General features: G+C 40.5%; 1 protein-coding gene across 3 annotated transcripts in view; it reads right to left on the bottom strand.

The window, feature by feature from the left end:
* Window positions 1-2,264: 2,264 nt before the first annotated feature.
* LOC113685696 (uncharacterized) overlaps window positions 2,265-12,472 on the bottom strand; it is a 46,462-nt gene continuing 36,254 nt past the window's right edge. For all 3 annotated transcript variants that reach the window (XM_089181673.1, XM_089181674.1, XM_089181675.1), the window contains 16 exons: window positions 11,917-11,970; window positions 11,482-11,535; window positions 10,808-10,861; window positions 10,198-10,251; window positions 9,689-9,742; window positions 9,402-9,437; window positions 8,682-8,717; window positions 7,663-7,698; window positions 7,267-7,299; window positions 6,672-6,731; window positions 5,853-5,888; window positions 5,356-5,497; window positions 4,482-4,585; window positions 4,250-4,312; window positions 3,649-3,852; window positions 2,265-3,057 (listed from right to left, as the gene is read on the bottom strand). In XM_089181673.1, coding sequence (XP_089037799.1) covers window positions 2,902-3,057; window positions 3,649-3,852; window positions 4,250-4,312; window positions 4,482-4,585; window positions 5,356-5,497; window positions 5,853-5,888; window positions 6,672-6,731; window positions 7,267-7,299; window positions 7,663-7,698; window positions 8,682-8,717; window positions 9,402-9,437; window positions 9,689-9,742; window positions 10,198-10,251; window positions 10,808-10,861; window positions 11,482-11,535; window positions 11,917-11,970 — 1,176 coding nt within the window. In that variant the 3' untranslated portion in view covers window positions 2,265-2,901. The remainder of the gene's footprint in view (window positions 3,058-3,648; window positions 3,853-4,249; window positions 4,313-4,481; window positions 4,586-5,355; window positions 5,498-5,852; window positions 5,889-6,671; window positions 6,732-7,266; window positions 7,300-7,662; window positions 7,699-8,681; window positions 8,718-9,401; window positions 9,438-9,688; window positions 9,743-10,197; window positions 10,252-10,807; window positions 10,862-11,481; window positions 11,536-11,916; window positions 11,971-12,472) is intronic.

Raw genomic sequence — 12,472 nt, 5'->3', positions numbered from 1 at the left:
GACCAGAGGGGGGCACTCTTGACAAAATATTTTCATTTCGCCACTCTATTCAGGATGAAAAAACTGTCAGGGATTGTTTAGAGAAGAGCCTCTCCCCTCATCCCCAAGTGGCATGAATCCCACAGTGGTGTCTGACGAAAGGGATTCACTTTTGGTGTAAAGAAAAACCCGCGGGGAGCTCCCTCATTCTACTTGTACAGGTACGATATGTGACGGCATACAGGGTACAGTTTTGGGGTTTTTGCATTACAGAACAGGCCTCTAAAATCCAAACCAGTTTCTAACCTGAAAGCCGAAAATAAACTTAATGGTCGCAGATTTTCCCACTGGCTTGGTGTGACGCGCAACTGACATTCGCACAAGTTCGAAAGTAGTTAAAAGGTAAAATTCTTCCCAGCAGAATTAGCTCAAATGCCGCATTTTTGTCATTTCTCTTTCTCTGTTACTAATTATTTGTAGAAAAGACGAAAAGACAAAGACGTGGAAACCCTCCAAAGGTTCCTTGAAAAACAATACCCGATTCAAAACTTTTTGAAAGGTTTCAATCTGTACTCGCTTTCAGCCTAAACGGCCAAATAGCCTCCCTGTTTCGTTCAGTAAACCACGCAGATGCTATTTGCATATCCACTGAAGATTCATTAATGGACAAAATCTCTCTTCCTTTTGCGCATCGTTGCGTGATAATGCAACACTACAGCTAAGCTATGCCTAAATTACACCCACCCCAACACTTTGGGACAGTACACACTTTCATCGCTTTTGTAAACGAGAACCCTCCTTGTGAGTATAATTTAGAGCCACGCTACTTCTCCCTGTTTGCACAAACCCCCACTAGCTATCCATTCCAATACCAATGCAATAACCAAAACCAATCACAATAAAGGAATGAACCACACGGAGCCTATGGAAAACAATCATACTTCGTGGAATCGAAGATGGCAACACACCGTCGACTTTAGTTCTACATCTGATTGGTTGCATGAGAGGGATGTGCGTGCGAGTTTTTACACCAATTACAGAGCAAAAAAATGAAACATTGCAGCTCTGAGATACTTTCGACAGTAAACAGCCCGCGTTTGATAAATTTGGTCGAGCACATCAATTCGAGGCTAATCATGCAACTCCGGTTCAGTCGAACCTGTCTTAAGCGGTCTTAAGCGGCAGGGAAGGCCGGAGTGACCGCTTAATACAAGTTGTGAGCTTAATTTAGGTTTCACGGATTAGGGATAATATGAAAAAAGATACACAACGTTACTTTATGCCTTCATTGACCACAGAATCTCACTAAAAAAAGAAACCCACTTACTTTGATTTTAGGAGATAAACAAGGATTAAAAATTGAAAGATTGTGGAGGAAAACAAAGAAAAAAGCAAAAAAAAGGCTGTTGAGGATTGGTGAAGGGTGATGGATTGGTGAAGACCGCTTTATAAAGGTGAGAATTAAAGTAAAAGACGAGACAACTTTGACGACTGACCACTTATTAATTACAGGGTGACCTCAAGACGATGCCGCTCAATTTAGGTTCGACTATCCACTATAAAGTTTCCAAAGCTATCAACACACAATCGCAAACTGCGGCGAGTAACATGAGACGAAGCATGACTTTCTTCCGTGCACAAACATAGGAAGAGGCAGTATGTGAAGAAAGTTATGCTGCACCCCAAAGCGTTTTCCTAAGTTTTCAGCCAACAGGATACTGCTCGCCTATCGCTTTGCGCAATTCCGAAAATATCGTAAATTATTTCTCAGTTAGGAATTTACATCCTTGTCAAATCGTCTCCATCCCTTTTTTTTTATTTTCCTTCTTAGAATTTTCTTCGAAGTCTGATAATTCCGATACTCGCTTCATACTACATATTTTCCCCCACGCCAAGGGAAGCACCTCATTACTTAAGCCATACAGTCGCAACCGACCCCGTCTTTTGTCTTTGCCAAAGAGCCAAGCGCGTGGCGCATGTACTTATTTACATCTTCCCCGTATAGCATACAGTAAAGTCTCCATGCTAACCTGGCACGAGAAGCTTGCCTGTGCGCGAGAGCGAGTGAGGAGCTTTAATTCCTGGTGCGGCTCATAAGTATCACATGCTTCCTGAAATTACATGCGCACGTGCCTTACCCACGCTTGTCATGTAAGCAATCGTTCCTTGAGCATGCGAGCAGGTGTTCCGTTTTCTCTCAGCACTGAAACGGGGGTGCAATAAGGTGTGGTTGGCGGGATGCGGGTGGCGTTGTTCACCGCTACTTTCTCCTAATAAAGCAATGATTTATCAAGGATCGTTTTTATTTTTGCATCTATCACAAAAGCTGCCACTCCACAGGGAACATCCAACGATTTTCGATGGTAATTTCTTCCCTGTTCGGCTATTCAAAATTACCATTTTGATACCTCCTCAACAAGCGTTATGCATTGGTTTGGGGTGAATATGAGTTAGGAACAGTGTATTTCAAATATCTGTTCAGAAACGCAAAAGATATCAATATCAGGATTACGCCATGCCACTAAAATGATTTATATCAAAAATTACATTTAAATAACAACTTTTTCATTCTGGTACTCGAGTGACCTAATTGGCTAGATCTCTTTATTGTCCTACTTCGGAAACGTTCTGCAGTTTACGGAAATCTTTTATAAAGGATAAGAATTTCCATCAACAGCTATGAAAAAAAAGAAGAAGAATCTTCGGATAAGCCAGTTTCACTGACAAGGAAATTGTTTCTAGTTTATTTCCCAAGAACTATACTCGAGAACCACATCTTTTTTGCGAAGTAAGACTATAACAGGGAACTTCGGAGTCGTATAGATTGACCTAAATAACTAAGCAAACTTCAAACCCATCCTAAAATCTTTTCCACGGATGAAATTTACACTAAATTTGTTTGCTTGACACGTTAACTTCCAGCTAATACACAAAACACACAGGTCCAAGTTGAATAGTGAATTTCTGCTCAACAAGCATGTCTCCCACATCGTAAGCTGCTACGTCCACAACAGGCAAAGCGTTCTTTTGCGTCGTGTCGATCTCGAGAACAGTTTGATGCCAAGAACTGTCTTTATTCTACAAAAGAAGACGAATGAAAGTTAAATGCCGTGACGCGCATGCGTGTGCGAAGGAGGAGGAGGAAAGGGACTCTAGGAAATGGTGGGAAGAGGAGAAACCCCGGAAGCCAACCATATGAGCTGGGTTTACGACTTTAACAAATCAACCAACCAAAACCGGAAGATTCTCATTAGATTACATCTGGAATCAATTCGTGTATGCGTGTTCAAATGTATCAATTTCACAAATCCTGACAATAACAAGACGAACAAAAATTATTAAGATTTCTATGAAAGATGAACGCCAAACGTCATCTAGATCAAGTTAATATTGTTGTTGGCCATAACGCTAAATTTAGGCAATTGAATTGTGCGATTTCAAAACGAATGTAAGAAAAGTGGCCATTGAACATCGTGTCGAGCAAATTCATACTTGTGATTTCCATTCGACCTCGTGTGCACAGGCACTACCCCTCGGTCGATTTTAAAATCACGCACTTGATTTCTGACCAAGTTTTGTTATTTTCAACCGAACAGAAAAGAGGAAAAATAAACCTACTTGTTTTGTGGCTCTTTCGAAAGAAATATGAGCAATGAAGTAAATACTCACATCACAGCTGTTGGTGACGACTTTGGGCTTTGTTTTCTCAGATGATGTTAGTTCCATTTCGTTTTCTCCTTGGAGTTTAATGGTGCGGTCATTATCATCTTCCCATGCGCGTGAGTTGTAGCAGTGATAGGTTACATTCTGGGTGATGCGCATGCTCAAAAGACGCAAGAACTTCATCTGTGCAGGTTCCATGTTGTATGAAATCTGAAATGAAAGTAAAGGGTTCAGTCGAGAAATTGTAGCCTTTTAACAATTACTTGACAATTCTTTCGACTTTGAAAATTCCACTATATTCCGTGGCTTTGTAAGAAAAAAAGAAGAGTTTTTTTGTGACCATAAGAGTCACATGAGAGTTTTAAAAAAATTCTTGGGGATTAATCGTCCATGCTTTCCAGGTTCTTTATTCTGGAGGTTCCCATCAATTCCCCGACCCAATCTCCCCTGGAAACAGTTTTGCTTCTTTCCACGGCCTCTGTAGATTGAAAATTGAGACGAGTCGGATGTAAACATGATAACGTATCTGAGTGGTGACGTCACGATCATAACAATGCGCATGGTAAAAGACTTGTTTAATCTAAGGCCAGCTTAAAATACTTCTCACAAGCTCTACATCCGGGTGAACCTCGCTGATCCATTGCTTGGACTTCGGATCATCTATGGTAATCTGGAAAACAAGAGGCAAAATTTATTCACAGTGTCACGTCTTCCTCGGCAAATCCACTTGTCAAAGTAAAGTTCTTTGTTGAAAACATAAACAGAGTAGACTTAAAACAACAGAGTAAAAGGAGCATTTGTGATAGTTGGAGATGCAAGGGAGTACAAAGTAAACTCACATTTTCTTTTTTCGGATGTACACAAGCTCTGTTGTTTTCAAAGTCGCAATAAACGTATTCAGCATCACTGATGCAACCTTCATTAGGATCGATCCAGTAGAAGCCTGGAGGCGAGAATAAAACCATGATGAAATAAGATCAGTATTAAGAAGGTAAGGGGTGAAAAGGTATGAGAAATTTCATTTTTTGTACAGTCCCTATCATTTCTAAGCTTGGCTGTGTTTCCTAGAACTCTGTTGTGTCTGTCATAATCCGCAGTTCACATGTATGATTTTCATATATCTATAGTCATTCATCTTGAGACAATTCGCTTCGTATACTGCAATTTTTCAAATTGCGAACAAGCGCTGAATGAGAACTAACACCTACGAAGTACCTTAACACACGAAACAAACGCTCATTGGAGTTACACAAATTTGGAAAACCGCGTAAGCAAAACTTTTTAGCAAGCCTTGATTTCCGCGCCATGAATTCTACGATCTAAGTTTCAATCATTCTGGCCCCAGTTCTCAGACACGAATAGGTAAAAATAACTTTCTGTTTTGCTCTCTTCACTTTCACATGGCTTTACACGAGGGTTCGTTTCCATTGACAGACATAATACGCAAAATCAAAACCAATTCTCAACTACCAATGACGATGAAGGAGAGATCACAGGGAGCCAATAGGAACTGAATGAAACTTTATGACAGCACGGGAAAACGTCGTTGACTTCGTCATAATTGGTTTTGGTTTTACACTCATCTCATTGGTCTAAAAAGTTGCGCACTATATCTGTACCAACCACAAAGCAAAATGGGCAAAACCAGTACAATTCAGCATTGCTTTTCACACACAATTGAAAACTGTTCTAACTGGATCTCACGATACCTACCGCTGTGCACAGTATCGTCACTGTCAAGATCAAGCTGCAAATCTCGACAGGAGCGGGCTGGGTGATATCTGCTGCCTTTTTGCCGTCTAAACAGATCAGTGTGTTGGGAGAGACCATCCAAGACCTTTTTCATTTCAGGGTGCTGAAGAAAAGGGAGTTAATCAGCCATCAGCCACCGAAATCAATAATAGTGATAATAATAGTACAAAATATAATAACAATTAGAACAATGATGATGATGACGATGAAGCTGATAATGATGATGATGACGATAGCAATGATGCAAATAATAAAGACGACAACGAGGACGAAAATAATAACTGCTTTTGATAAAATCCCCCAGGAACGTTCTTTGGGTATGATTTTGTGATGCTAAAATAAAATCTTTATTCAAGCTGAAGACCCTCATCATGCTCACCACTTGTATATCTCGCAATTTGTAACAACGGTCGAACAACAATAAAATTGTAATTGTAGTTGATCAAATGTATGCTTACCTCAAGCATACGATTTTCTTCTCGAGATGAAGTACTCTGTACAAAAGACAACAAGTAAGAAAAAAGTCAGGCCAACAAAATATGAAGCAAACCCAAGAAAAACTAGACAAAGATTAAAAACAGCAGAAATAAATCATAAGTAAATTCTTATTGCGATTGAATGAAAGGTGTTCGTAGTTCTTCAGTCTCAGTACCCCTTTGGAAATGACTCAATAAGAAACAACACTTTTCTCCTTTCTTTTATTCTCTTAATTCGATTACCATTGGTTGATTAGAGATCATGTGACCTGCGCGGTATACTTTTGACAAGAGCTTCGTGCACGTAATACATCGGCTGATGTATATGATTAGAGTGCGACTAAAGTCGGTGACATGACGTTGTTAGGAATTGCGTGAAAGGAGTGGCTGACCCGAAAAGAAGATAGCTATAACATCTTGAATTAAAAAAAAAAAACCTTCACACATCATGAACCCCTGTATCGTTTACCTCTAGACCAAAACTAAAGAGTAAAAGGAAAACATTGATGAAACAGCCGGCACACCCTTATAAAGATTTCCGGGGTTACCCTATACCCATGGAGATCTCCCCTTTCCCTTCGGACCCAGACATTATGAACATAGGGCCAAAATTAAAGAAATAGGTGACACCCACCTATCAAAATTTCCGAGAGGTACCAGTTCTCAAGGAGGTTTATCATTACCCTAGGGGCCAGAAATAATGTGTTTTCTGTGCGCACTCGTAAATCATAAGATGGCACTCAATATGTTCCCACTGATGTTAACCATACAATACTGTGCTTCGTGTAAAGACAGTTTTACCTCTGAGCTCGAGTACAGTCGAAAGTTTGGTGGTGGTCCCTTGTTGTCGGCTCCAGTAAACTGTAAACAAAGCGAGAAAAGTTTGCTTTCTGCCTCACATACAATAATTACAGAGGATGCAACATGGCCGCGCGTATTCTTCGAGTGAACCCAGATACCATGGTTGGAAAACCAATTCGTGAAAAATTCAGTAACTGGGACATCTCATCCTTGTGAATGACGTTGCAAAAAGTGTTTCATCTCCTAAACTCAATGTAGTCGTGATCTCATTTCATGGCATCAAGATCGGATTACAGATGAAAGATTTTATTGAGATAGCAAAATAGCGAAAGCCAGGCGGGTAGTGAGTAAGGCTGTTTACTTATATGGTAAGCAGATACTTGTAATACAAATACATATGCACATTAAATAATTGAAAGACTATAAAAATTGTGGCTAGATAAAGCTAGCGCATTTTCGTTGTTTTCTGTAGCCCTCGTAGAGGATAACAAAGATAAACCTTGTAAAGGTTTACTTAAAAATTAAAGCAGCTTTTAAAGGGAAAACAATCTAATGACACTAATTGTAAGAATAACAGAAAAAGAAAACCACTTACAATTTGGCCGATGAGGTTAATTCCAGGAGGGCCCTATAGAATGGAGGCATGAAGGGAAAAAAGTGAAAAAACGACAGACAAGAAAACGAACAAACGACAAAAAATAAAGCGGCGAAAACATCATTGGAACAAGAACAGAAACACGACCACTAATGATGAGAAGTCGATCACTGCCCCCCCCCCTCCCCTCCCATATCCTAAACTCGATGGAACTAGTTCGTCACCGTCCACTTCCTCTCTCCAGTTTACTTTCAAGTCCCCGAAAAAACCTTAACTAAAACCCGGAATAGAAGATTTAAACAGATCTGAACAGGGATTACCCATCCCAAGAGTAATCTTAAAGGATATCGGTAAAGTAGAGCTGTCTGCTATGGTGAGTAATGATGATGGTCTTACCATAGGTCCTCGCGGACCGGGAGGGCCTGGGTCTCCCTAAAAAAGAAGGAAAGAACAAAAGAACGAAGCTAAGGATAGTTTCCAACGTTTGTTTGTTGATTACGTTAAAGTGCGAATATCACTGAATACGTCTGCTTGTCGGAGAGCGCCACTTAGGAAAGATACTTTCATCAAACGCACAGATATGAATTCTACTTAAGCAATGCAGGACTATTGCTGTGTTTACATAGTCTCAACAAATCACGAGAAAGGTTGAGAGAATTGAAAAGAAGTTATGCAAACCCGAGACGCAGACGCAGACGCAGACGCAGACGCAGACGCAGACGCAGACGCAGACGCAGACGCAGACGCAGACGCACCTCGTTCTCTAGTGTATTTCTGCTTTGTAGCCAAACCTCGAATTAAATTATGGCAACTTTTTTCCCATTGCCTTACTATTTATACTTCATTTTTTTTTTAATTTCCGAGTGTTGCGAAAGCTTTGAAATGTTTTCAGAGTGTGCTGTGAAACTCAAAAAAGCGTAACACCACAACCGTTTTTAGTTACGGTACTTCCTCCCAAATAAACCAATCGACCTCTGAGAGCGCCTGTAAGAAAAGCTACCGTTTTGCACAATTGAAGAAGTTTGAAAAAAACCCCAGTTTGGCTGTACGTCACATTAATACAATCCCTTTTTTGCCTGAGAAAATTTTGTCAACAAGATTTACGGTAATGGAATTTAATACTCAAACAAAATTGGAAATCCGATTTTCTCACAAAAATGCGTTACCGGCCCAAAATATAACGCATTTTTGTCTTCCTCTCCATCTTCCAAATTTGGAGCTTCAGCTCTGATGTCAACTTCGCGATTTGGGACAGGCCGACATTTAACGCCTAAGTTGGCTCGGAGTCAATCTTTTTAAGTCCCCTTTTAAACTTTGCTGGCGACGACTAATTCCTCATTGGCTCCCTCTCAAACTCCCTCAACCCCTCCTAGCAGTAAATAACGAGCGTGCAGCGTCTCTAGTTTTGTTCTTACATCCATTCCATCTTCGCCTGTTGGTCCACGCCCACCCTAAATGCAAGAAGAAACCAGGAATCAGTAATCCGCTGACCCCTAAAAGTGACTTGCTTCTAATTTCGCCCCACACTATCAACCTTGAATCATAAGATCAGGAAATGTATGAAGATAAGCATGAAGAATCTGATAACTAATGTTAGGGTGTAAAGGGCTAAATTTCGTTCTTTATTTATGAGTTTCCGTGTACTGGGGAATTATACAAGTTTTCTTTTGTCAGGGTCTAGGGGGAATCACGCTTTAAACCACCAATAGATGAGTTAGAGTTTTGGCTGATAAATGGTAAAAACTTTATACATTTTATCACAAATTTCAACTATTTACAAACACTTCGTTCTTCCACACAGTCTTTTTTAATTTTAACCGTTTAACCTCTAAGAGTGTCTGGTTTCTAATTTCTCAATACAGTATCATCAATGAATCAAAGACTGAGGCCATGAGAAAAGAAGGAAGTGATCACTATCTAGGAAACTCCTGATTTTCAAACAAATTCTCCCTGTCACTACAACAGGAAAAGTAAAGAGAACAGTGTGGAGAAGATGAATGCTAATATCAGGGTGGAAAGTGTACAGTGAGGGCACATACAGATCCAATTAATTTTTAGGTAGTCATATGGCTAAAAATGAAGGCAGCTTTCACTGAGATAGTATAAAATTTGAGTAACTAAATCAAATGACTTACTGGTGGCCCAGGATTGCCTTGAGCTCCCCCTCCGCCCTAAAATATTGAAAAGAAAGTATTATCAAAATTGACAACAAAAGGGTCAACTGGGTGGGGTGGAGGGGGGGGGAGAGGGAGGGTAAGGCCCTAAAGGTCAAATGGCCCATAACCTCCTGTGTCTTTCTCCATTTTGAGCATAAAATCATAAAATTGCTTGAGGGTGAGTGGGATGCTTGTCCATGGAAGGTACCCCCCTTCCATCACCAAAAGCAAAACGGGCGTAGAACAAACAAAAGAAAAATCCAAACCTCCATTCCTATAGGTCCATCTTCACCAGGGGGTCCTTGTGCTCCCGCTGGACCCTACAAATACAAAAAACAATCGTAAGGATATAGAGTGGAACATCCGTTTTATTTTCTATTTTCACATCCAAAAATTTCAAACGAGATACTCACACACTACCTCTACCCCCCCGAACTCTGAAAGGAATGTATTAGAAAGGCGGTACTCGGAAGAGGGAGCGGTGGGCTCATCCCAACCCCCCCTCCCCTCCTACTCCCTTTCCCTCACCTTTATCATGGTTTATTTTTCCAGTTCATAACAAACAGGGTCTTTGAGAAGACGTTCCTGTGTTGTTGGTACGAAGTGAGATTGCGATGCAACATTGATATTTTTGCTCAACCCCCCGCTCTCCTTGCCACTACCCTGGATTTGCCTCAGACAAGGGCAGTGTCTAATCTGATGAAAGCATCAAATGTTTAACGAGGATTTATTTGCTGATTATTCATAAGAGTCGCATGGATACCAGTCTTCTCACCTTTGGACCAGGGAGGCCTTCTGACCCGTTCCTTCCCGATGGACCCTCCTCGCCCTGTCAAAATGTGACAAAACATCATAAGTGTGTGGTAACTTTTGGTATTCTAGAGGAAATACAAATGGCCGTTACATACGAGGAATCAAACCGCTGTCACTGATCTCTGCGACAGACCACTTCTCGTGTAGTGTGTGATACAACACTTTGAATTTGTGCTACTTACTGCGGCGACCAAAGAATATCGCGCAGATATATATTTTGTCAAGGATTTCCTGACTTGTTCCCATAAATGAATAAAGGGGTAAGTTTCTAAAGAAACTGTGGTGCTGCGTCGGTGGGAGAGTATAGCAGGTAATTAAGTGTTAACAACTGGGTTGAAAACGTAAATTAGCCACCGTAAAGGGTAAAAAAGCTGACGTTTCGAGCGTTAACCCTTCGTCAGAGCGATGGGCGAAGGGATTAACGCTCGAAACGTCAGCTTTTTTACCCTTTACGGTGGCTAATTTACGTTTTCAACCCAGTTGTTAACACTAAATTACCTGCTTGTTCCCATAAATGTTGCAACCCTTATGTTCTTTATGTTCTTTATGTAAGGAATTGTTCCTATGCTTACTTCCTGGCCCATGCGTCCCATATTTCCAGGCTTTCCAGTATATCCAGGATCTCCCTGTAAGAGTGACGTTTATAGTGATCAGCAATCACAATGACAATCAAAAAAAAGAAATTACACTGACAACGGCAAAGGCAATTGCATTGACAATAGTAACGGCAATGAAAATGTTTATGTCAAGGGTAATGAGAGTGGCAATAATGTTATTGGTTTTAGCAATGGCAATCGCAATTGCACTGGTAATGGTAGTGGCAATGGCAATGGGCCATTTTCGATATATCAAAGTTCAAACTTGGCTCCAAGGTTTGGGGGAATAATACAAAAGAAATCACATCGAGGTTGAGGGATGAATAATGAATATCTTTTGTTTTATTTCCCATAGCTTTGGAGCCAAGTTAGAATTTTAATACATCAAAAATGGCCTATTGCATTGGTAATGGTAATGGCAATGGTAATGGCAATGGCAGTTGTAGTGGCAATGGAAATGAAAATGGAAATTGGCAATGGCAATAGCAATTGCATTAGCGATGGTAGGTGCAATGGCTTTTGTATTGGCAATGCAAATGGAAATAGAAATTGCCATGACAAAGGCAAAGATGACAGCAAGTGAGATGTCAGGGAAATAACAATAAATAAAGAAAAGGAAAAAAAAACAAACAAAACAATAAAAAAATTACCCCTTCTCCTGATATTCCTGGGTCTCCTGGGTCTCCCGGTTCACCTTCCCCACCCTGGATGTAAACAAACAAACCAACAAACAATGTTGTTATTTCTTATGATAATCATCATATTCTATGACTTTTAATTCTTCATTGTTGTTGGTGTCGCTAACCATTTTTGATTGGCCAGGTGAGGGAGAAGACTCGTAACGACAACCCGAGCGGAAGTCGTCATCGGAATCTAGAGGGAGTTGTCTGGAAGTCGAGTGTTAAAAGTTCACGTCTTGAAAATTGACAAGTCAGTTCGGGCGAGATTCAAATAGCGTAAGCCAGTTTTGACTTCAGACCATTTCAGATCCCCTTTTCAACCCGGTGAGTGTCTACTCTCAAATAATTGTGCAGTTGATATGGATATGGTATCGTACAGAGAAACAAGATGTCGATAATTCTTACATCTGGGCCTCGTTCCCCAACTTTACCAAAATCTCCGTTCACACCTCTGTCGCCCTGAAGGAAAATAATAAATAAGAAAAGTTAAAAGGTCTGAGTAGGATATAAGTCAGGAAATAATCTGGCAGGAAATGCAAATTAGTACCACCGTGCAGCATCAGGCTGAAATGAAATTAGGAACTCGATTATCCTCTTTTATGCGGCAAGAAAATCCTTTTATAAATTGGTACAAATCTGCTGGCGTTCTTTCGCAAATGTTGCAATCTGATTGGCTAAGCTTTTCAGAATCTGTCGTACTATAGAGTGAGTAGAGCGAGAAGACTGACGATGTGCATGAGCCTGCCTTGTCAAAATTCAAACACCTAGTAGGTCATTCTCTCTCGATTTTTATGTGAAATATATTTCGAATAAGCGCCCCTCTCCTCACCCCTTTAGTCGAAATTTTAAAAAAGCACTCGGGCACTTATTCGAGGAGTTACGGTTTTTTGATTCTGACACTGAAGCTGAAGCAGACGAACCTTCTCACACAAGTTACTTCCTTAATTTTGATTGCTACGCA

This window comes from Pocillopora damicornis, chromosome 9, assembly GCF_964200805.1.
Source record: "Pocillopora damicornis chromosome 9, jaPocDami1.2, whole genome shotgun sequence".
NCBI lineage: Eukaryota > Metazoa > Cnidaria > Anthozoa > Scleractinia > Pocilloporidae > Pocillopora > Pocillopora damicornis.
The sequence above is the reverse complement of the archived record's forward strand: the minus strand, read 5'-3'. Positions and strand labels throughout refer to the sequence as shown.